The sequence below is a fragment of the Danio rerio genome, chromosome 17, assembly GCF_052040795.2.
Source record: "Danio rerio strain M-AB ecotype USA chromosome 17, GRCz13ab, whole genome shotgun sequence".
Classification (NCBI taxonomy): Eukaryota; Metazoa; Chordata; class Actinopteri; order Cypriniformes; family Danionidae; genus Danio; species Danio rerio.
Window position 1 is genome coordinate 22,563,427 of NC_141037.1, and position 27,100 is coordinate 22,590,526.

The 27,100-nt window shown below is 35.6% G+C and overlaps 2 protein-coding genes across 5 annotated transcripts in view; one reads left to right on the plus strand and one right to left on the minus strand.

Annotated features, from left to right (window-relative positions):
* LOC141378555 (uncharacterized) overlaps window positions 1-27,100 on the plus strand; it is an 876,076-nt gene that overhangs the window by 747,370 nt on the left and 101,606 nt on the right. The gene's annotated exons all lie outside the window — the stretch shown is intronic.
* The window catches only part of hspa12a (heat shock protein family A (Hsp70) member 12A), a 59,639-nt gene that overhangs the window by 17,552 nt on the left and 14,987 nt on the right, over window positions 1-27,100 (minus strand). For all 4 annotated transcript variants that reach the window (NM_001442057.1, NM_001430855.3, NM_001430854.3 and 1 more), the window contains 6 exon segments: window positions 6,692-6,863; window positions 10,954-11,070; window positions 12,602-12,706; window positions 13,096-13,282; window positions 16,191-16,318; window positions 16,522-16,598. In NM_001442057.1, the coding sequence (NP_001428986.1) occupies window positions 6,692-6,863; window positions 10,954-11,070; window positions 12,602-12,706; window positions 13,096-13,282; window positions 16,191-16,318; window positions 16,522-16,598 (786 nt within the window).

Here is a 27,100-nt window from a genome sequence, read left to right on the forward strand (position 1 = left end):
AGGAAAAGGAGCAAAGTTGTAATTTCTCTTATTGTATTTGAATCTTATATTTTAAAAGATTGGTCACAAACATTTTCATATTGCACCTGAACAAAGTTTTGTATTTTCTATACAATTTTGTAAAAGTACAATTATTATGATTATTTTTATTAATGCTATTGTTATATTTTAACGTAGTCTAATTAATTAAGCCATAATAAATATCTAATTACATATGAAGTACATAAAAATCTCTAATGCTGGGCAATAAGCAATAAAAATAGTCATATTATCTAAAAAAAAAACATTATTAAAAATATATTAATTTATTAACTCATTAAAAAATTAAATAATAAACAAAAAATAATAAATAAACAAATAAAAATAATCTAAAAATATAAAACATGAGCATGTACAATTAGAATCACAGCACCAAATGTTAGGGAATACTGTATATCCTTTAACAAATCTTTGTGCATGACATTCCTGTGATACTCAAAATTAATTTAAATAAGCTATCATCAACCTCATATGCACAATAATATCCTTGCAAAATTTACATTCATTTCAAATAGATAAACCTTCAGCTAGAAAGCTAACGTAGAATTTCTAAACACAGAGGTTAATCCAGAAGGGCTTAAATATGCAGTTCATTTTCTATAAATATTCCACTGAAAGACTTCCTCTCTTTTTCATGAACTTCCTGACTGTAACTGGAATGCTAAAGTCTCTGTTCATTTGAGATCGGCCTGCTCTGATAAAGGCCAGTTGGTCTGATGACGTCAGAGGATAATGGCCATTTCACCAGTTGTAAACATTGCCAAACAGGAAGTTTAAAAGCTCTGAAAGAGAGAAAGAGAGTGACCGCATGGAGACTGATGTCAGATTGACATTTCCCTTAGCCACACAAAACAATGAATTAGAGCAGCAGACATTTTTTTCAGTAAATGACCATGTCAGAAAGTCCTGTAACCACCCTAAAAGCAAATTCACTACTTGTTAACTGGGGAAAACACAGTCTTTTTTTGTGGGAACATTATTTAGTTCTGATGAATATTAGATTTCTGTTGCTTCTTAAATAATGGATCAATCCATAAAATGTATATTATTTTTTAACATTTCTGAGATGGGTACTATTTAATTTATAAGAAAAGCAATACCTTTATTCAATAAGGATGCAATAATGTGATCAAAAAGCAACTTTACAAACAGTGTTAATGTTACAAAGGATTTCTTTTTAACTACTTTGTATTTATTCATTAATCCTTAAAAAAAGGTATCATTGTTTCATAAAAATACTAAGGAACTGTAACCTGATTAATAGAATTTAAAAATACAATCTAATAACAAGTACTCAATTTCCAGAATTGTATCATGTAACCAAAATGACAGTTCATAGCCAGCACTATTTTAGCACAAAGCAAAAAGGATATCATAATAGATAAATGCTAAACATATATATATATATACACACACACACACACACACACACACACACACACACACACACACACACACACACACACACACACACACACACACACACACACACATACAGTTGAAGTCAGAATTATTAGCCCCCTTTTGATTTTTTTTTTCTCTTTTAAATATTTCCCAAATGATTTTTAACAGAGCAAGGAAATTTTCACAGTATGTTTGAGAATATTTTTTCTTCTAGAGAAAGTCTAATTTGTTTCATTTTGGCTACAATGAAGGTAGTTATTAATTTTTTAAATAACATTTTTGGGACAAAATTATTAGCCCCTTTAAGCAATTTTTTTTCGATAAATCTACAGAACAAACCATCATTATACAATAACTTGCCTAATTACCCTAACCTGCCTAGTTCACCTTATTAACCCAGTTAAGCCTTTAAATGTCACATTAAGCTGTTTAGAAGTGTCTTGAAAAATATCTAGTCAAATATTATTTACTGTCACCATGGCAAAGATACAATTAATCAGTTATTAGAAATGAGTTATTAAACTATTATGCTTAGAAGTGTGCTGAAACAATCTTCCCTCTGTTAAACAGAAATTGGGGAAAAAATAAACAGGGGCGCTAATAATTTAGGGGGGCTAATAATTCTGACTTCAACTGTGTATATATATATATACACACACACACACACACACACGCACACACACATACACACACACACACACACACACACACACACACACACACACACACACACACACACACACACACACACACACACACACACACACACACACACACACACACACACACACACACACACACACACACACACACACACACACACACACACACACACACACACACACACACACACACACACACACACACACTTTTTCAATAATGCAAGTTTGGCCCAATATGAAATTAAGGTATGGATTGTAATAAGCACTGAATATTAAGCAGTTAATCGTCCCATTTGAATGATTCCTGAAAGATCACACAACATTGAAAAATTCTCCTTAAAATATATGAAAATCCCAAAATAACATTCAGTTTTAAATGGTTTGTATTTTTCATCAAACAAAGGAGCCTTGTTAAGCATACACTTGGTAAATGTGCTGGGTTATACACAATCGATTTGAGTTGGGACAACATAAAGAAATAAAGTTAGCTTAGTTTTTTCACGAATTTAAGTGGATTGAACATAAATAAGTTGTCCCAAACAAATCTTAATAATTGTGTTGTTTCAGCTTCTTTTAAATGAGTAGTTTGAACAAACCGCAAATGTCATTTTTTGAGTGTAAAATAATTCTTTCAAACACATTAATGTGACCCTGGACCACAAAACATCTTACGTTGCACGATTATATTTTATCAATAGACAAAAATACATTGTATGGGTCATTATTGGGTAATTATTACTCTTATTATAATTATTATTTTGAGCCAAAAGTAATTAGAATAGTAAAGATCAGGTTGCATGAACATTTAAAAAATGTCACACAGTTACTATATCAAAACCCAATTTATGAGTAATGTGCTTTGCTAAGCACTTCATTTCAACAGCATTTTCTCCAGATTCCAGATTTTCAAGTAATATTATCGTGGCCAAATATCCCACCACATCCGAAAAATATAAATGTATTGTTTATTTATTCAGCTTCATGTGATGTATAAATATCACCTGCACAAATAAAACTGACCCAAACAAATAATAACAATAATTTAAAAAAATGCATTCAGATACTCCATCAATTCTGCTAAATGTCCCTTCTGTGTATCTCTGGTCTTCAGTGATGAAGTATTTCAGGGATTTTCAGATAGAAAGATCCTCTGTGTGCTTCACAAGACAATCCCCTCCTGTGTCACTGACAACTAAAACTAACCACACATTCAATGCCTGCCATTCAATATCACATATAATGAATATCAGAGCACAGATACCACTGCTGCTAAAATAATCAATAAACACTACTGCTTTTGTGCTTCATTCTTCTTCTCTCTCTCACTTGCACATTTGCCTTTTTATGAGTTATATTTAACTTCTACCAATCACAGTGCTATTACTTTAAAGTTCTGCTATTATCTTTCAACTTAAAAGGTACTAAATCAGCATTTTTTTTCCAGTCACTGCTTTAGTATGTGCAGATATGCTTGCTGTTGTCATCAGACTAAGGTCATTGCATGCACACAAGTCGTAGTTGTATTTTAATTGTTTAAGACACATAATGGACTGAACGCATTCATATCATTCTTAAATGCTGACCAAAATTCTTTAAAAACAATGAGAGATTCTTCCTTGCTGATCTTAACCAATGATGCAATTCACAACAAATGTGATTCATTGTGCAAATAATTCGTTGACACATTGTTGACATTTTTTGTTGTAATTAAAAATGTTTTCTTTCCAAAGGAAATGCTAGGCATGATCTAAAACAATCGCATGATTTTGATTAAATGTGCATGCAAACTTCAATGAAACGAAAGAGATCGAGAGAGTGAGGGAGGTCATTTGTAAGACAGGGATTGTGAATTTGCCAAAGCTGTTTCTCATGCTGGCATCACCATATAGCAAAGTCTGTTACCTTCTGGATGAACATGAAAAATGACATTTCACTTCTACAAACAAGTCATTAAAATGCTATTTAGTACTTACTCATGTACAATTGCATTGTTAATAAAATGCAAACCATGTGTGTGTGTGCATGCGGTGCTGACAGTCTATAAAAATAACATGAGCAGGGCAATGGAGGTGAACTGGAATGAACAGAGGATAAAGAGAGTGTTTCTGTGTTGCTGTTAGAGCAGCGGCTGAAGGAGAAAAACAAGTGTAAATGATGCACTCTGCCTGATCAAAAACAGAAATATTCACAGCATACTTACTGTGGAATCTAACAGAGGTGTTTCTTCAACTATGGGCACCAATGACCTTTGGTTTTGATCAAGTAAAATGTATTTGCTAATCTATCATGTTAAAGTTAAAGGTGCAGAAGCTGATCTGTCAAAATGCTAACAGGTTAGTGTAATATCTTTGAAACACAGTTCCTCCCCTGCCGTCCAAAGCAATGCCTCCTAAAACACGAGTGCGCGGATATTTAAGATGACATTTATGTCATTCGCCAGTTAGAAAACTTTAGAGTACTATATAATACTGCAGTTCTGAATGAAAAACTGTATTATATCTAGCATGTTTTCAGTTGTGTAGCAAGTAAAACTACATAATGGTCTCCCTTTCTCATGCGTGTTATCCTGAAGCGACTACTGTATGCTTAGTGGTTGCCTGGCGGGGTGCAGGAGTTACACTTATTACTAAGCCACACAACATGCTATTTCAGATCGAATATTCAGAGTAGCATGAAAAACAATATAGGGAGCGAGTCACAGGTTGTCATTGTTCAAAAAAGAACCAATGTGAATATAAAACCAACTTAAGTTGCTTAACTTAACCAACTAAAGCGGGCTAAGCGTAATAACGCTATTTACTTGTGTTTTGTTGTTAAACTAAATAAAAATCTACATCATCGATGCTCTCAAAGGTTCCTTATGAAATTGAAAAGTCACATCAATCCACCAGTTGATTTCAGTGGCTGAACAACACTTGTGTGCATATAACCCATTCATAACACAACACAATCTACATCAGCTTTGCCTGACTGAAATAATTATAAAACATAACATTACCTGTCTAAAAGAAATACTTTAGCAATGGTGTTGTCCTTCCTCCAGTGTGCAAAACTAACTCCAATATTGATTCAAGATTTTGACGTTTTGAGGTTTTAATTCAGTATTTCATTTTACCGCTGTGATTGTCTCGTCTTAACATGAACATGCGGGGCACTTGCATGTGTGTATGCACAAATGGCGGATCTGTGTAAACAGAGATGTGCGTTGTACATATATACATTTATTGACAGACAGTTTAGGCTACTTATTAGAATAATGGGAATTGTTGGGAGGACAATAGTTAATTGGACATTTTTTTTGTTTTATTCCTTACCCAGAATATAAAAATACATACAAATACATTTAGATCATTTAATTTAATCTTTACTATTGGAATGTAAAGAGACTTTCAACCAGCAAAACAAAACATGTTTTGAAGACAATCACCTACTGCACCTTTAATTTCATTGCAAAGTAAATAAAAAGTAAATTATATATATTTTAAGTTATAATAATGAAAGAAAAGTTACATTTCATTTTTAAAATTGAACAATTAGTTACAATTTCATTATCAACTGCTGGCAGAGCAAAAGTGCCCATAGTTGAAATACCACAAGATGGCATCTGTGTGTTCATGCATGGTAGTAAATATGTGACTGTTCAAAATTTTGGGGTGTGTAAGAAGCTTCTTCAGCTCCCCAAGAGTACAATACTTTTTATTTTTAAAAAGCAAATAAACAAACTGGCGTCAATTGAATGCGTCCTTGCTGAATAAAAGTATTAATTTCATTATCTGAAACATTGTCTTCTATGTATGTCTTTATATACCAACTATTTTGTTATGCCAAGTTCACAAGAAGAAATAAAGGCCACATAAAGATATACTGCACATCTAAAATGAGCTTAGATTAAAAAACATTAATCTCTCCCTTGCTCCATCCGTCCCTCCTGCTGATTTCTGCTTGCATCATCACCTTCTCCTGCACTGCAGTGAGGGTTTAATAGGCATTTTGGACTGCAGGAGTCCTGCAGCATTAGTTTAGGAGGAATCCTCATTTCACTGGAAGTTAAGCTGCTTTGCTGCTTTACATTTCAGCATAAAACATTGTTTTAGAAACTTATGGAAGCTATTAAGTCACTTCGTACACAATATGCCAAAACTTGAAGAAGAATCATTAGCCATAGGTTAATGGCATCAAAACACATGAACAGCATTATCCTCAACAAATATATTAGGTGATAGTTTAACCATAAATTAAACTTTAAATTAAATTGTCAAACTCATTTGTTCAAAACCTGTTCTTCCGCTCTTTTCGAGGAATGTTGAAAACCCACAGCCATTGATTTGCTTGGTACTTGCAGAGTATATTTTTCCTACTCTGGAAGTCAATGGATAGAGGTTTGAAAAAAATTCAAAATAGATTACTTTGCTTTCAACAGACAAAACATCCCATAATGGTTTGGAACCTATTGAGGCAGAATTTTCAACTATTGCTATAAAGAGTACATCTTAATCATGAGTTGACCAGTTTTGTTCATCCTCATAGCAGAATGTTTGTGTTTTACCTGTACTGAAATGCAGTGAAAAACAGTATTTGTGTCTTACCCTGGGTCATTCCCACCCCAGCATTGTCAGTCGGACTGTAACCGTTCAGGGCTGTTTTGCTCCCCAGGTCGACCATTTGGTGGAGGCGCAGCTTCCTGCAGTAAATAGATGCAGCTTCTGGTTCTAGAGCGATGATCAGCTGATCAGGATTCTCGCGAGTAACCAGAGCAGCCTAGATAAATGCAGAACACAATGACAAAACATTGAATACCAGATTCTCAAACCTAGGCTTACACATGAAACATTCAAATTAAAATACATAATGGCTAATGTGAACATTTATTCATGTTATTTAATTAGTATTACAATAAACTCATTTTTACAGCAATTCATAAATTAATTGTTCACAGAGAGGAATATCATTGTTAGCTAAAAACTACTTTGTGTAAATCACAAGTCATATGATGCCATAAAAAAACTATTTACAGATATTACAGAGTTTTCTTTGTCAAAGAATTATACTTCAGGGTTAACAATAGTTTTGAAAAGCTTCTTTCGACCATGGCTCTAGCTGACATTAAGGGTGAAACACTTACAGTGTACAGTGCACATAACAGTCAGAGCATAAGCAATCAAATACTTCAGCTAACCCCCGCAGATGACGTTTTGAATGTGACCGTTATTTAGAATCCATCACTTTAATATTTCCATGTTGACACAACTGGTTTATGACATGACACACCACAGCCCCTTTGCGCTGCAGCGGAAAGATTAGAGCTGCTAGATTTACAACAAAATACATGAAAGTATTATGATGTTAACTGGCTGAAGAATAGCATAAACATTCTAGATACCTAAACTGTGTGTATCTGTTGTGAATTATATGGGTAACACTTTATTTTGATGGTCTATTTGAGTATTAGCTGACTGTCTGCTTAATATCTGTTGATACTGCTTCTTTAACAGACATTTAAATGATCATAAGAAACTTTGCAAGTACACGTCAACTTACACTAACCCCAACCATAACCCAAAAGTCTACTTTTTTTCCAATGAGAATTAGTTTGCATGTACACTAGATGCAATGCAACTTAAATTCAACAAATGGACCATCAAAATAAAATGTGATCATAATATGCATAATCAGAAGTGTTGTATTTTGCTAGTGAATATGTGTATTCAGATGTCTGCAACCCAAAATAAATGTTATTTAGTTAAAACACAAATTAATATCGATCTTTTACAACCAATGCACTCATCTTTCTCTGGCTCAGTTCTAGCGATCGTGGGGAAGCAGAATTAATTTAGCATCAGTACTACATTATGTGTAGTACTACTCCGCAAGTACTAAAGATTAATATGAGATTGGGCAAAATGAGCATGATACATGCCCCATAACAAAAATGTTAAATGCAGTCTGGGGATTAAAGCACAATAATTTAAAGCTGAAGCATTCAATTCCTAATTGGAAATTGACAACTAGGATTAAACTAAATCCAAATGACAAAAAACATAAGTTACAATGAACATAAAAAAGAAAACTAAAATATATATGAACCTTCTTTCTGGGTAAAAAAAAATATCTAACAATGCCTGGCACATACAGTTTATTGACCACCAATCTTATACTATGCAAGTGGGCAGTGTAAAAATGAAAACAACCATTACACAGATGCTGTGCTCAGTGGCACTCTTTTCAATGAGTGAGTACATCGCAGGACTCACTGATTTATGACGCAACAGTGTGAGCAAAAAAAAAAAAAGAGGAGGGAATTCATAGTCCTCTTTTCTGTTCTCTCAATCCTGCAGACGGAGAGCTGAGTCACTGCACACACACACACACACACACACACACACACACACACACACACACACACACACACACACACACACACACACACACACACACACACACACACACACACACACACACACACACACACACACACACACACACACACACACACACACACACACACACACACACACACACACACACACACACACACACACCTAAGCCAAGCTTTGCAGGAATTCCCACTGCAAATATCAGGTGTTTGACTCTCTGCTTTGTTTCTCCTGCTGTTCTCCCTTTATTTTCATTGTGCATCTGTGTAGTTCAATTGCTCTTGGTTTCCCCTCCTCATTTTTGTCTTTGCTTTGGACTGAGATGAGAAAAGCTAAAGCCACACCCTGCTCTTCCTCCCTTTCTCGCGCTCTCTTTAAAAAAAAAAAAAGCAGCCCTTGATTTTTTTTTCATTCTGTATTGTTAAGATCATTGCCATGCATGCAAATTAGTATCTTTATTGTTAATGTTTAAATAATGAATTACATAATTATGCTTTACCTAATTACATTAGTACATTACATTACATAACTGATTTAAGCAGCAAAAATAGCTTAGTCCTTAATTTTTCCTAGGTTTTGTTTCTCAACCTCTTATTTCTCTTTCTATTGCCTTTATATTCTGTGCACTTGCATTAACCTCAGACAACCGCATTTTAAACAATCCGCAATAATACAAGTGCCAATACTGAGCAAATTGTTTAATGCATTACATTATTGGTGGAATCTGGGCTGATGCATCCTGGACAACATAAAAACATTACTTAGTGCTTATTTATATTTTGTTTTCTCTAATCTGATCAGATTGTGAACAAGTGAAGGGTCTTTGGTTGTTAATATCACATTTTTTTTGTTTAACTCGAGATACCATAGCAAGCAACACTGTTAAAGCAATCCAATGTGATGCGTTTTAAACTAGCTCTGGAAGAGGTCCGACGTGTACAAGCTCAAAACATTTTAGACCCTTTGTAAAAGCTTCCTCCACTTGTGATCAGATTGACAAAACTGCATTTTAAAGGGGTAGTTCACTCAAAATTGAAAATTACCTCATTGTTTATTCTCACTCAAATGGTTTTTAAGGGCCTACTCACACTATGCTATCCAAACTGTGCCCAGGCCCGATTCCCGGATCGTTTGAGAAGTGTAAGTGCGCTGAATCGGGCTCAGGCACAGTTCACTTGGCCGGCCCTGGTCCGGTTGGTAGAGGTGTGCCTGAGCATGGTTCACTTGGGCTTTGGCGCGGTATGCCCAAAACTGAAAGCGAGACGTGACTTTTAAGGGACTGTTTCATTTGGATTTATTAATCATTCTTACTGTTCAGTGAATGCAAACTGCCGCAGTTTATTAAATACCCAAACCCCTCACTGCTCGACAGCTGCGCAACATCAGCAAACCTCCTATTTCTTGCAGCATGAGGGTTTTATGATGATCTGACTGCGTGTCACCGCATCCCAAACGATATAACTGAAGAAATCCCCACTGTGCTGAGGGAGAGCGCTTCTGACCACCAGCACATCATCGATGACGTAAGCATGCCCAGGACCGATTGTAATGTGAGTGCAGGCCGTCGGGGGAGACGGGAGGGGGGACAAGCATGCTTTGGCCCGGTTCGAGGCAACTGTACATAGTGCGAGTACGGCCTAAACATTTCTGAGTTTCTTTCTTCTGTTGAACACAAAATGTATATTTTGTTTTGTTTATAGTTTATTGTCCAATTTGAGTTAAATTCATCTTGGACACAAGATATGGCCAGGCAACACAATATGCCAACACGCTACATTTTGAAGTATGGTGGCTGCTGGCACCCATCGACTTCCATAGTATTAAATTAAATGACTATGGAAGTCAATGGATGCCAGCTACCAGCATCTTATTTTGTGTTCAACAGAAGAAAAATCTCAAATAGGTTTTTAACAAAGGGTAAGTAATTGAGTAAATTCTCTCACCATACTCAAAAATCACAATGACTAAAATAGTGACAGCGACAAACAGTGATACAGTGTCTCATGTATGGGGTCTCTAAGGTGTTTCAGTGAGAAACAGTGATAACAGACAAACAGTCTGTATCTAAGTGATGAGATAACTGTCTTTCCTTTTCCTTTTCCGTTAATCCTTCTGCCTTTCCTTTCTATCATTTACATCCTGCATTTCTGTATGTCTCATTCCTATTTTAGATGAACCGCTCCATTTCCTATTTTAGAAGAACATTTTTTCACTCATCTAATAAAAAATGAAAGATGGAAAAAACTAGATGAGTTTTCTTACTACCTTCTCACACTAGAGCAGTGCTGCAGAACCTCAAAACACCCACAACCCATCTTTCAAACTTGTGTGAAACTCCTCAAGTCATTACAATAATTGAAAGCACATTAAGCACATTTCAAACTGATCTCTCTCCAATTCCAAAACACAAAGCAGGTCGTTTATCAAAGTGAGACGTGCTTTTTATCTGCATATGTGGCTATGAAGGATTATACCTTGTAGGCTGCTTCTCTCATAAACTGCTTGGCTGGCATCTTCCAGATGGCTGGTACAGTGATGACCCATCTGACATCAGCATTATCAAACTCTGCCCCTGCTTGGTCACTCAGCTCCTGTATCCCATGTAAATTAATAGAGTTTAAGGAACAGCATTGATTCTTCAGTAAAATAAAAATACATACACTTTTTATTCAGCTAGGATGCATTAAATTACAGTTTTTTTTTCAATCACTAACAAGCTCTAACCCAAACTTTAGATACTTTTTTTAACTCTTTAACTCTTAACAGAGACTCACAACTACAAAACATAATTGGCCAAATGGATAATTTTCTTTTTAAAAATACATTTAGTTAAACATGTTTTAACTCTTTATTTCAGAACAGAACACATCTTTATCTGCACAAACCAACTTTACTAAAACACTGGAAATCTGCCTCAAAATTAAATGATGCTGTCAAATAATAACATTTGTTTTCACTTCACAGGGTACATGCAGTCAATAAAAGTACACCAGATTTCAAATTACTGGCTATTGCTGACATTATAAAATCTGTATAGACTTTTATGTTTCAGTTTTAAAGGTATTTGCAAACAAATCTACCGTTTTGACACTACATTTCTTGGTTGGAAACTGTATGTCCACATGTACAGTAATGTTCACTTTCAAAAGCATTCCAGATCTTTCAAAAAGAGCACAAAATTGCTGTTTCTGATATCTGCGATCTTCAGGGTTAGGCCACATGTTTTCATCAACATCACTCCTCAAAGTCATCCTTTTACTGTATAAGTGTAAATGCAATAGAAAAAAATAATCCCTTCCACTTAGTCTAAGCCAGACTGGAATCAGCTGTGGTTGGCCCAGTTTACCCATCATACATCAGCTGTGTGTTAATTATTTAGTTATTTGTTTATTAGCAGCTGAGATCTATTTTTGATATTGTTTTTGAACTGATATCATTGCAGAAACAGAGGTTTTTATACTCTAAGGTTTGGAATTTTTTTTTTTGGTATTTTGTTTTTTTTTAATTTTTTGTAGCATATGTAAATACTACAAAAACAATCCATGATTTTGTTGAGAGGTATACTGTAGCTTGTCAGTTAAGAAAATGTAAGCATTGTTGAAATGTGTTCACTTACTGCATATTGAGTGTCATGGTATGGCCACAAAAGACAGATGCTTTGCTAATTATGTTTAGAGATTTGAAAATGTGACAACTGGTTGGACAAACACTTGTTAGCAACTGAAAAAAACTGTAATCGACAGTTACAGTTAAAACCTTTTGTAATGTTAAATTTATTTAAAGATAAATGCTATTATTCTATTATTTTGAACCTACCATTTATCTAAAAATTTTCGATTTTGACATTTAACCACTCAACATATTAAAATAATTTCTGAAAGATTGAAGGCTGGAGTATTAATGCTAAAAATGTAGCTTTGCCATCAAAACAAATGGCTTTTTAAATTATATTCAAACAGAAAATCTAAATTGTAATAATATTTCACAACATTATTGTTTTTACTGAGGGTTAATGAGGGTGAGCATAAGAGATTTTTTAAAAATCAAACTGAAAATATCCTGCTGACTCCAAACTTTCTGAATAAAGTAACATTCAGTTCAATTAATGGTGCAAAGACATACCTTTAGAGCCTGCTCCTTAAAAAAGGCCAGGGCATAAGCAAAAATATCCAGAGCTTTCACCTTTTTTCCATTGGCTGCATGCAGATCTGTATCAATGGACAGATTCTGAAGATAAAATGACAATAAGTGCTCTCAGAAACCAGAAATAAAAGAAAATGTCAATCAAAATGCATTTCCACACATATAAAATTAGAGTTTAGAAGTGTTATGTTTAATAAATTAGACAACCTTTTAGCAGTATTATTTCAGCGTCTTGAAGCTTTGACTGTTAATGATAATGTTACTAATGGTGTATCCTATTTTGCATTACTTAAATTATGAAGTAAGCTATATTTTTTTTATTTAGCCTTGTGGTATTACTCATAAGCATAAGAAATCACAATGTCTACTCATTTATGATAAATAATTCCCTTACTGTGTGTATTTGCTGGGACACAAAGTCCCCTGGGGTACCACACTAATATAAAAATCAATACAGTAGTAGTGTGTCTTACTGCAGTGGTGTGTAGTTTCATTTTAAACTTCTCCAGATACAGCCACTGTTTAGACTCAGTAGGATCCAGGTCATGGTAAAAATCCCGTGCTGCATAACCAAAACTGTGGAACTTTTTGTCTGGGGTCAGTAGAATAGTGGTGGGTGTCTTCTGATTGGACACCCCTGGGTCTCCGCCCTCCCAGCGCCTAGCAACAAAGGGATAATCAACCAATATGAGAGACAATAGTGCAGATATGTGGTGGAATTACAAAATGATTTCAGCTTTTCAACTTTACTCCTTAATAGAATAGAACTGACCCAAGATGACCTACAATATCATTCACCCTAACTAATCATCATCATAATCATCATCATCATCATCCCTACAGAGGCAGTCATAAAACCAGCACGGGCATCACACAGAGACAGAGGGATTTAAAATATTCATGGGCTTTTACTTCCAGGACGAAGAACCTCAGAGCAAAACAGAACATGTAGACTGACTACAGACTACTGTTTGTAATTGCATAGAGCATTAGAATTGCAGAATTACCATTGTTGAAAACTGACTTCACACACAGTAATGTGAAGATAGATTAAATTACGGCTGGTCTCTCATCAGTAATCATTAGTAGGCCAATTGGATTATTCAAAACTCACCATAAATAGCCCAACTAGCATTACTCACTCATCTTCATTTTTTTGAAGAATCCCCCAACCACGCCATCTCCACCTTTCCTCCTTTACCAGGGGGAGCTCTTGAGAACTACCCAATCTCGTACACCCTCAATTATATTTTACTCAATTATACTCGTGCTCAATTATATTCGAGCTCAGGATTTTCTCCCGGGACAGCATGCCAAACCTGCTATTATTATCAAGCAATGTCTAAGTGTGAACTCTTGAAACTGTAGTCATTTGTTTGAAATGTTGGAAAAATTGCAATTTATCTAAAAATGTAAAAAGTTAATTCTGGGAAAAAAATTTCATCTGACTGCAGCTCGGTTTGGTATTTTGTTATGTAAAGCACAAAAATGTATGCATTTTAGAGGCAATGTATAATCAAAACTACAATAAGGACTTACAAAAAAAAAATAAAAATCAGTCCAATACACTCAAAGGGTGGTTAAAAAACTTAAAAAGCCTTAATAACATGGCTATAATTAAAAAATAGCCCTTGTGTGCACCGCACCTATGTGTTTTTGCAAACTTGCCTTCATCAGAGTGACCCATTACAAAATAGTTTTAAAATAGATTTTCAAGTTAGCAATTTGTCCCTTCTTTTTATTTTAAATCAAGATATAAGTTAAGAACCCCCAAATCTTTAACCCCAGCTAAAACTACCCTACAAACCATTTATTTTATCATACTTTAAAAAATACTTTTTTGCTCGGAAGCAATAATGCTCTATATGTGTGCATCTTTAAATGACCAGCTGCTCCTCAACCTTTTCTGAAATGAAGGTGGAGCCTTTACAGTTTCTACTTTGGCTACTCAGGCAATAACAAAAAAAAACGATTGTATGTATTTGAAAAACTTTTCTTTTTAAACTACAGTTATAGTAAATAAAACGCATAAAAAGCTGTATTTGATCAATTTAAAAAGTAGTTCTTTCTCATCAGCTACAAAAAGTTAAGATAAAAGCATGCATAATATTGTTGCTTTTATATAACATTTGAGAAAAAATAAAAAGGTAAGTCATTTCATTGAATGTAAACTACTTGGAAAGAATTGCATGTGTACCAGTATATAAGTTGTGAAATATTGTACGTTCCAGAAAAAACAAACAAACTAAGAACTAAAACTAAAAGTTTAAAAATGGCAACATTAGAAACTAATAGGAGCTGAAAATTTCAAAAGCATAATTGGACCCCTTTAAATACAAGTCAGTCTGCAGTTGTTGACATTGTAATAGTCAGTTTCAGCTTATTAGATTCAATAAATTGGATCTATGTAAACAAAATGTAAAAAATGACTCTGGGGCAGACTGGAAGTTGATCCTTTCATCTCCCATTAACCAATTCAAAGCAGCTGTCTTCTAGACTCTAAACAGATTTGGCAAAAGATGCTTGTGCATTCGTACAAGGGAAGCTATGTTTACATAAAGCTTTAGGGACTAGACTAGCAGTCCAACTCAAATAATCTCAAAGGCCTTGGGCTATTTATGTTGTGAATGTGAGCAAATCTGTAGCAGCGGTCAAAACCACAATTCAAATTAAGCAGAATGAATGCACTAGCCTTTCAAAAACAGAGTACATACTGTAGTCTCAGTTTAATTCATCCATTTCCTTTGTCACCCACTCCACTATGCTTTCCACAAAATCAAGATCATATATGAATATGATAGCAGTGGCCAACTAAATTTCAAGAGTGCTTGTCAGACAAAGCAAAATCTATCTGTATAAGCAATGGTGGCCTTCATGTTTAAATGAAAAGCCCCAACTTTAAATTTATTCATACATCCATTAATATTCGAGCAATTCTTATTATATTTCTATTCAAATATGTGAGTATATATTGTGATGACAGTGCCTCAATAGTTGAGCTTGAGCTGTTTAACAAAATCATTTGTCAAACTTATGATAATAAGTCAAATGCTCGAAATTAAGTCTACACGCCTGCTTTTGGGCGGGAAACACGTGGGTAACTGCCCAGCAGGTACCAGGAAGAACTGACCTTAGAGTCAAAGATCACATGAGCAAGTCGGTCAGGTCAGGGTAAGAGAGCAGCTGCCGGTCATACAAGACATGTATCTTATGCATTTTTAACAGATATTTCCCAAAAAAATCATTTGCATAAACAAACAAACAATTAAATTAATTACTTAATCATGCAAGCATTTTTTGAGGGATTATCTATCATATGTAAAAAAAGAAATTAAAATATATATTAAAAGATCTATTTAAGAATATATTAAAGATAAATTAAAAATATATATTTACTTTACCAAGTTAGCTTGCACCTGGTTATTTACTACATTTCTACCCCTAATGATCCCATAAACAGCAACGTAATTGTCTGTAGATTCCAGCCTAGTTTAAACCCCATTTCATCTCTTTTTTTTTTCTCCATGCCCAGTCTCTTCGCTCCCCCTCTCTGCCTCTTTTGTCTCACCTCATAGTGTGAATGCACTCTGGCTCTTTAGTGAAGGCATACGCGTAGCCGCTGGAGGTGGTGCCAAAGTCGATGGCCACCACCACCACAAAGTGGTGTCTGGGAGGCTCATTCTCCTCAGAGTCCTTCTGTACACAGGAAAAAAAGGAGAAAAAAAGAAAGTGAGAGATATGGTAAGAGGGGCTGTCAAGCATATGTCAGGCATTAAATTGTTGCATGTAATTGCAGCTCAGTGTAAATAAGATGATCCATTAAGGCACACATTTGCACGCGCAGACATTTGCTCAGTGTAATGGGTGACGTCATGCTGGCAGTAAAAAGCGGAGCTCACCAGTATGTGTGTGGGGGAAAGTGGCGTGATGCCTGGGTCGCCCATACTCTTGGCTGGAGATGGAGTGGCCATTGCATCTGCAAAGTCAAAGAAAGTGCACTGAGTCAAATTAAAATATTCAAACCACAAACATTAGTCATATTGTCATGTTAATTATTTGGGGCATTATTTGGATTTTTCTGTTTATGGTAACAAAAATACATTACAATGCTTTAGGGACTCTTGTTTGTGTTTCCTATAGTTTTGCAGCTATTAAAGTGCAAACGAAAGCTGCTGCTCCTCCTTGTTTCATTTAACATTGTCCAGTGTCTTTTAAAATTGAGCTCATTTCACAATATTAGACCGAAAGATCAGAAAAAGATCACAAAACCATCACGAAAATACATCAGGTGTTCATTTGGAATGTGTTTCCTCTGTCTATCTGAACAAAATGCATTTTAAAGCCAGAAGTAAACATCTTTGTCAGTCAATCTGAACCAACTTAAACCCAGACTGAGATCTCCATTCTGATTCAAATGATTAAGTTTAGCCTATGCTAATTTGGCAAACAATGTTTCACAGTGTTATAGAGAGAAGATTCTCTGTTTGCGGGGTTTTTTGGGTCATTTTAAGAGGATGTTTTTGCCAAAATTCTGCAATTCAGAACATAGCCAAAACACAGCCATTAATATTGCAGAAAAAAAACGAACATTCATTGCGAAACAGAGCTTTACAGCAGGCCTAAACAAACTATAGTTACCAAAGTACATTTTTGCAAATGAACACCTCACTAGTACCTTCTGAACTTCTAAAACCCTCTCTAAATCCATTTAAATGGCATACGGATATCAGGAAGCACTCTAAGGCTCAGTTTCATGGTCACAGATGGAGACCAGGACTAAGTGGCACCATCAATGGCGATTCTTGACTAGAAATTATTTTTAGTGGGAACGAGTCTTAAAAGCCTCAATTAAACGTTCAGCGAATTCGCCTGAAAGACCATTCATTTGACCATACTATTTTTTTTTTTATAACATCGCTTATGTCTAACATTTTACATTATTTGGTCATAAAATCATCAAATCCTTTAAGAGCTTTAGACCACTACAGCAACAGCTGCTCCCCTCCACACTGACATTTGAATCGAATTAGAGGTTGTATTTGTCCATTCCCATCGTCCTCATTAGCCGGGCCTAATAGCTTCGCTAAAACACTCGGATGCTGAGCACCCTGAACGCTAAAAGAGCGCCCGGGTTCCTCGCTCCACGGGATGCCACGTTTTTCTGAGCGTTCATCCTTTTTCTCTGCCTTTACCCCATACTGAGCGGTGGAGTGAACAGAATGAGTGTGGCGCTCTTCAGTGAGTAATTACGGGTTGAGTGACTGGCTACCTGCGGCTCGCACTTCATTTCAACCACTCACCGCATACACCAGCTCCAGCTACCGAGATTGATTTTAAAATGGGACAATGGAACGTCAAAATCAATACTGAAGGAGTAAAATGATTGTCTATAATGATAAATGCCTATAAGTGAAGTGTTATTCAGAAACACACACTTGACCGTCTTTTTATACTTTTCCGAGAATGGATTTGCGGGTTAAAGGAACTTAAGTTTGTTTACATGGCAACACGACTCACTGTACGGAGGCTTCATTATAACACATTAAAGTTGTGCGAGGGTAATTACGTGACATCAATGGCAGCCGCTTCTCCGGCAGCTGATTGAGAGCTACTTGATTAGGGCTGTGATTGTGTGTGTGTGTGTGTATGTTACATGTCTTTTCAATGAAGCTCTTTAAGTCACAACAGAGGATTCAGACATGTGTGGGAATTGGAAAGCAGAAAATGGGCATAAATGGTGGAAAATTACTTGCATTATGGCCAGAGTGCGAAACGGACCAATTCCTTTGATTTTCCTGCTGCTTTAAAGACTTATTTACACATAAGCATGACAACAGATTTATCTGCACACTGGTCTGAGCTGAATAGATGCACCATGAATTGTTTGCGAACAAGAAGAAAAATAAAAGGTAAATCAATCATTTTACTCAGGATTGGCTGACATAATGAACAGTTTTAACACAATACCTACAGTGCTTCACTTTTCATTATTGTTATTTGGCAAGACGCGCAATTGTTTACTCAGCAGGTCTGCAAAAGTTCGAAAAGTTTATGAAAACAGCGAAAACAAAAGGACTTTCTCATTGAGACAATCGCACAAGCCAGAACCGCTTCGCATGTGTCGATCCGAGCAACAAAAATAAACAGAAATCAGAGAGAGGATGGAGAGATGGCATAAAAACGTAGAGTATGCTGTTTTCACCCCTCCTCTTGTGCACATGAGAAAGGGAGTGAATGAACGGGTGTTCATACTCCGTTCTGGAATGTTATGCAGAATTCTGACAGGAAGCAGGAGGAGTCAGAGGTCATACCTCCTCTGTGGATTTACAAATTCAGAGAAATTCCAGGCAGAATTTCCACAGAAATAATAGAGCAGAGAGACATATGGAGATCTGACGTGCACAGACGAAAGCGGTCTTAAAGATCTGGAAACTATTAACTGTAAAATATGCAACACTGTGATGGCATTTAAGAATCAGAGAGCTGGGGTATTTTTAAATGCGAAGAAATAAACTTAAAATGTCAATCGTGAATCAGTCAATTTACTGTTTATTATTCACTGATAACTGGGTATCTATAAAGGAAGTTACGTAACTGGGCTTTTTCAGCCATTCTCAGAAATCAATCCTCTTTTCCACTTTCCCCCATTCTTCACTGAGGGACTTTTGCTTCCTTTAAGGCCGCATGCCTCATTTCCCCAGACAAAAGAGAATTTAAAAAGAAAGACAAATATTCACTTTTATCATGGGTTTCACAACACTGCACTTTGACTGTCGCAAAATGAAGAAAAAAGGGTTTGTACAAAGTTCACTGTATCATTATTTTCTTACTCAAAGCTAAAGTCAGAACTGAAGCATATCAAAGAGAATTTAGCAAGATCAAACAAAAGACTTGATTAGTTATATTAAAATGATTATTATTGCTATATAAATTATAATAATCATTATCATATTAAATTAAAACTAATATTACTAAAATTATAATAGAGCGAGGCAGTGGCGCAGTAGGTAGTGTTGTTGCCTAACAGCAAGAAGGTCGCTGGTTCGAGCCTCAGCTCAGTTGGTGTTTCTGTGTGGAGTTTGCATGTTCTCCCAGGGTTCGCGTGGGTTTCCTCCGGGTGCTCCGGTTTCCCCCACAGTCCAAAGACATGTGGTACAGGTGAATTGGGTAGGCTAAATTGTCCATAGTGTATGAGTGTGAATGTGTGTGTGGATGTTTCCCAGAGATGGGTTGTGGCTGGAAGGGCATCCACTGCGTGAAAAATTGCTGGATACGTTGGCGGTTCATCCCACTGTGGCGACCCTGGATTAATAAAGAGACTAAGCCGACAAGAAAATGAATAAATGAATGAAAATTATAATATTATTTATTATTATAAATATAACATTTTTAATAATGAAACCTCCATGACTCTTTTATTTAGACAACTATTTAGTCACTAAAGTAATTTTGTGTAATAATCTTTTACATACTAAAAACAATATTGTCAGGAATATAGAACAAGAATCATTTAATCACACATTAAAAGATAAAAGTGCAGACTCAAAACACTAAATATATATCCTTTTAAATCCTTATTCTTTGCCACTCTTCTTAAAATCACTAGGCTTTACCTTTTCATCAATAAGGAGTTTTATTAACAATTTGTATTATGATCACTTACTCTGTTGATTTTATTTCATTTCATTTCATTATGTATGTATGTATGTATGTATGTATGTATGTATGTATGTATGTATGTATGTATGTATGTATGTATGTATGTATGTATGTATATATATATATATATATATATATATATATATAGACACACACACACACACACATATATATATATATATATACACACACACACACACACACACATACATATATATATACATACACATACATATACACACATACACACACACACACACACACACACACACACACACACACACACACACACACACACACATATATACATATATATATATATATATATATATATATATATATATATATATATATATATATATATATATATATACATATACACACACATATATACATATATATATATATATATATATATATATATATATATATATATATATATATATATATATATATATATATATATATATATATATATATATAGAGACACACACACTAAATCACTTTTTACAGTTTGTGTATATACAATTGCTTCTACAAAAAGTATTTGATGTGGACACCAAAATGGGATGTTTTCTCTTTCCCCCCCATACTCATCAAATCTTCAACAGCTAGTGTAATTGAAGCCATTTCTCTCATCAGAAGTTTAAAAACTAAAACTTTCAATCTGGTTCAAAATTTTATTCCATCAATACAGCACACAGACAGAAGAGAGGACAAGACAATCCCAAGAACATCTGTAAAATATTACGACTTTAAATCACACATTACAGTTTTGATCCGTTATGAATTATATGATTTGTTTTTTTGGGGGGGTTTAAATCAAATCTCTACATGTTTGAGACAAATTGCTGCTTACTCTGTAACTTTCCGTTTTAATGTTTTCCAAAAATTATACCCCATTGCAAAGATACAGAAAAGCAAATCTATCATCATGTCAAGTTGAGAATTCCCTGGTAAGTGAAACCAGATCAAGAAAAGGGAAAATGCAAAATTTATGCATATCACAAGCTGTAAAACAACTCCTTTTTTTCAATAAACTCTAATAAATCATTGCACACAAAACTTTCAAATGAAGTTTGTGGGAATGTTACAATAATTTTTTTTGGCCAGAGCTAAAAAAACAGAGCTCAGATACCGCTAAACAAGCAGCAAACCACAACTGAGATGAGCCATGAAAAAGAGAGGCCATTGACGGGGCAGGACTACGGTGTATGTGAAGGTCCATTCAGAGATGCAGCACTAGAAATGCCAAAAAGCAAACACAGCCGGCAGTCCTTTTGCTCACACTCGCTGTGTCCAGCTGGCCCTGTTCACTAACAAACATACACAAACACATTAAAAACACTCACACACATCCCACACACGGTGGGCGAGAGAAGCCACACAACAGCTGAGACTGCAATGCTGTTAGTCTTGCTTTCAGTAAGGCCTGTCAACTTCACCAGAGGAAAATAAGGGACACTCGATTTTTGTTTAGGAAGCATTAGAGATTTCAGCAAACCGGTTGACAAATGACTAAATGTTACACAATAGCAGGGCTTAAACAACGCCGCCACAATTAATTAAATGCTAAAATGCATTTGACATGCAAATCAGTTTGATATTGACTCAGTGAATTGGCCTCATTGTGTCAGTTGTAAGTTGAAGGAATTAATAGCTCTTTCCACCTAACATGCATTTTCAGTAAGTCAATTGACCCTTTATAGGCAGTTTGATTGAATGGAAATTCGGTCAATCAAAATCACAACATTTTGTGTGCACCATCATTATCCACTATTTTTCCAACAAGCAATGCACAAATTGAAAGGAGAACACTATGACGGATACTGAAAAATTCTTTGATATAGAGAAGTGGGAAAATGGGGTAAATGTACAGGAACTTTAAATTTAAAATAAATCTATCAAACCACTTCCAATGAAATCCCCTGCCATTATAAACTCACCACATTTTAGATGTGAGATAAACAATCTTCACTGGCTAATTGAGACAGGGCTCGCAAAATCCAGTAGACTAAGGGTGCTTTCACACTTACACTTATCTCGTTTTCCCAGTTAGCGCGGTTCGTTTGGCATATGTGAACAGGGCAATCGCACTCTGTTCCACGCCAAAGTAATCGCTTCGAGATCGCTTGAATGAGGTGGTCTCAGCTCGACTGAAACGAACCCTGGAGCGGTTCGATTGCAGTGAGAAAGCGATCCAATCCGAGCGCGGTTATATCACAGTGTTTTATGGATATGTAATAGCCTTACGGCTATATGAAGAGAGAATTATGAGTAGGGTGGGAAGTTTCGCGAATCTCCGGATGCCCGCAAACGAGTGATGATCTCCCGGTAATCTTGCGTTTCCCTCCCGGTCCTCAAATAGGCATCGTCGCGCACCCTTCTCACCCCTCCCCACCACGTCTCTCCTCAGACACGTTGCGCGCGCGCACCCTGTCAATCACCACTAAACCACCACCTCTCCTGACAGCTTAGCAGGACGCTGCAAAATAAACCCTGACACTCTGACCAATGTAAGGAAAGTTTACTCGCACGCGAGTTGTTTTAGCTCTTTTGGTCCGATTAGAAACTTTGCAGTGTGAAAGCGAACCACTCCAAGAGCAAAGAGCAACAATGTAACAATTGTAATCACTGTTTCGGAACAACTGAATTGATTCACAGGTGTGAAAGCACCCTAAAAAAGCAATAGAGCAATTACCAACCTGTCATACATGACATCACACGGGTCCCCGGTCGCAAAAAAAGACCAGTTGCAATAGCAAACATGCCGTGTTGTCGATGCCAAAATCGAAAGTCCAAAAATAGAAAACATAACTTTTACCATACACCACACTGCTTTTAATGCCAACCGCAGACGTCTTTGGCTAAAAGGGAGCTGAACAGAGTGATGACCTAAACAAAAATGCTCGACTCTGCAGTTCTCATTTTAAATCAGGTAAGTTCACACTATGCTGAATCATACACGTTACTCGTTTTTGATTGCAGCAATGATTTTCAGCAAGAACAATTAAATATGGTTAATTAAACTGGGGACACTGAATGCTAAGAATGAAATGTAAACATGTAAGTTCACATACTCTGCTGTACAGGTGCAGTTCACTGTCAGAATGCAGTGGTTTTGCTTGTTGATGATTACCCTGGGGTCCGTTCTTCATACCTCGCTTAAATGATCTAAGATTATTTGGCAGATCCCGGATCTTTTAATCTTGATAACTGATCTCTCACTAATTTGGTTCTTCAAACGAGTTCGCGAATCAGATTAGAATGTCTGGATAAACTGATCTGAGATCGCTGCGTGTGTTGTAAAGGACAGATCTATCGATCCTCGAAATCATGATTAGCAATGCAGCGATTGGCTGATGGCACAGCAGCGTAATGACATCATCTGATTAATTTTCAATTATCCATGTGAGCAAAATTACGTCAAATTAGCAGTAAACGGGTTGTTAAATATGACACGCAATAACCTTCAACATTTGTTGTGAGCTGCAGGCTTTCCACTTTCATGTGTCAAGTATATTCATCATGTATTTCAATGCAAATCAATGTATTTAGTTCCACATTTAGAAAATATTTTCTTTATTATAGTAGCTGTTTTTTAATCGCTGTAAAGAATAACTGGTTGTTTACAAAAGTGTTTTCATATTGGTAAAGGCGTCTGCAACTTTTGTGAAGCATCAAATCACCGGCATATTAACTATCAAAACTATCAGAACGCCGCTTACTTTAACGTTAATGGCCCATTTGACCTGCTGGCGTGGCTTTTCTTCTCCTCTTGGCTGTTTTACAGCGTTACTTTTGGATTACAGAAACGAGCGCGTGTCTGCAGAGTTTTCTCCACCGTGTCTATCATAGATCAGCTGTGAGATCGCCCCTGCCGCTTATCATTCATCTGAAGAGCGCAGCGCGAAAGAGCCAATCACAACCGTCTTTGTTGAGGGTGTAACCAATCAAAGGGGTGTAAGAGAACTAGACAAGGATCAGAAATTGAGCTGGATATTTATATTTTATTTGTTTATATTATTTGCTAAATGCTCGTTTTTTTTTTAAAGTTACAGTTTATATATCTGACTGTTTGTATTAAATGACACAATTACAAATAATAGCCTATATAAATAAATATATTCATACATTTTAATACAAGAGCTGCTGCTGTGAAGAAAATATAAAAGCATCGTCAATGCACCGTGATGCACCGAAATATCGAATTGAACCGAATCGATGGCATGATAATCGTAACCGAACCGAACCGTGAGACTAGTGTAGGTTCACAGCTCTAATATGTAATCAATATAACTTATTTCTAAGACAACAACAAAATATATACCGCATTGGATGTCATTCCCTTGCTGTAAATGCTAGCGCTTATGTTTTTTTTCTGCAACCTCACTGCACGTGCATCCTGATTGTTTACAAACTGGTAATTCGTCTAAAGCCCTGTGACGTCAGGCTACCAGATTTTGCAAGCTCCATAAGAAGCACTGCCTTAAATTCCATTTTCTGCACCATTTATTTAAACTATAGAAATTTATTTTACCATCGTATTTTCAATGGATTTTCTGTGCTCACCTGCTGCTTCTCACAGAGCTTGTGTTTACACCGCCTTTCATCTCCTTTTATGCTTGACATATTTAAGTGACAATATTTGGATTAAATGAAATTATCATTGAAACCTTATGAATTAAAAAAAAAACGCAACAACATTTTACAGGACGTTTCTCCAGTATATGACAATTATAATGACGATTTTGTTGTTGCTTGTTGTTCTTATTTAGGCCCTCAACATCACTTTCTAGAGAGTGAGTGTTTTATTGTCTACCACTGAATCGGGTGTGTACTTGTATTAATATCTTTCAGTTATAAGAATGAGTTTAAAAGTTGTGGTTGTAATTTTAGTAAACACAACATTACAATTTTATTTGACATAAATAAATATTTGTATAATGGCAACTAAATAATAAATATCAAAATTCTGTGACATTTTATCTAAATAAATTGAAAATACAACAATAATATAAAAAAACTAAAAAAATAAACAAACTAACTAATCAAAATTTATGTGAATGAGTAATCAATGTTGGAACAGAATACTACTTGCATCAATAAAGTTGCATCTAAATTACTTCTTATTCTTTGTATTATTTTACTTTTTAATATTTATAAATTTATAACTTATTAACTAATGAAATTACCTAAAAATGAATCCCTTAAGTTTTTTCAGCAGAAAAGTAATTTAATTACAGTAACTAGTTACTTTTAACACTGTGTGTTATATAATACATTAAAAATCCAGTATACTGTGCTTCCCTGGTCACATTTTAAACACAAATCAACTTTAATTTATGACATTTATAACTCTGTGTAGCTTCAAAATGCTACATTTTTAAAATACTAGAATTAACTCCCATTTAATACAGAATACAATAACATTTTCATAAATACTGGATTATTGTGTTTAACATGAGACAGTTAGGAGCATAACACCCATATGAACCTCAGACATGCAGAATAAGAAAGAATGTGTCTGTAGGATTTCCTCATCTCACAATGCAGGAATGTGAAAGTTGTAGAAAAAAATGTGGTTTTGCAGAGTCCAGAAAACTCCCATTTTGAGCAAACGCAGAGCAGACGAATGTTTCGATGTCTGCATGTGCAGTTCCATCGCCTCCCTAAACCTCAAGCCATAAATCATAAATCACATTACAAATGCTTTTTAGACTGTTTAGAGGGTCATATGACGCACATCATCTCATCCCAAAAGTCTCCTCCCAAATCAATGCCAGTGCACTATACTGCCTCAGAGATACACAATACTGAAGGAGAGAGTGAAAGAGAGAGAGCATTGATTTCTCCAGTGCTGAATAGAGCTGTACCCAGCAGTCATCTACACAACAGAGCAGTTTTCTCTGTGCAACCTTACACCAGTACAGCTGAGAGATCAGAGATCAGCAGCTGCGTCAGTCAAACAGAGTAAAACCCTGCTGCATGATACTGCGAAACTGACATCACCTCACAGGTGGGCTCAAATACAGGAGAGCAAGTTTATACTTATGGCCCATTTCCACTGAATGGTACGGTACGGTAGGCTTTTATGGCCATTTCCACTGTCAAAAGGTACCAAAAAGCGAATTATACCGTACCACTTTTTGGGTACCCTTTGACAAAACGGTACCAAAAGGCAGAGCTAGACACGCAGCTGAACGCTATTGGTTTACAGAGAAATGTCACTAGAGCATAGTTAGTGCGTAGCCAGAAGAATGAAAACAAAGGAGCCTATTTAAATGAACATTACACCTTATTAATATATACATATAATAACAAACCATGGTTTACCCGAGCTCAAACAAACCTTGTTGTTATCTTGATGAACAGCCACAAAGCCAAAAAGGACAAAATCTGTCATGTCCTGTTTTTGTTTGACGAGGCTGTCTAAAAGGGTGAGCGGTATCACTTTCTCTACAGTTTCTTGAGCTGATGATAATAACGTGCTCTGGTTTCCCCCACAGTCCTAAAGTTAGTCAGAATTATTAGCCCCCCTTAGATTTTTTTTTTTTCTTCTTTTTAAATATTTGCCAAATGATGTTTAACAGAGCAAGGAAATGCTCACAGTATGTGTGATGATATTTTTCCTCTGGAGAAAATCTTATTTGTTTTATTTCAGCTAGAATAAAAGCAGTTTTACATTTTTTAAAATCCATTTTAAGGTCAAATTTGGCCCCCTTAAGCTATATTTTTCGATGGTCTACAGAACAAACCATCATTATATAACAACTTGCCTAAATTCCCTAACCTGCCTGGTTCACCTTATTAACCTAG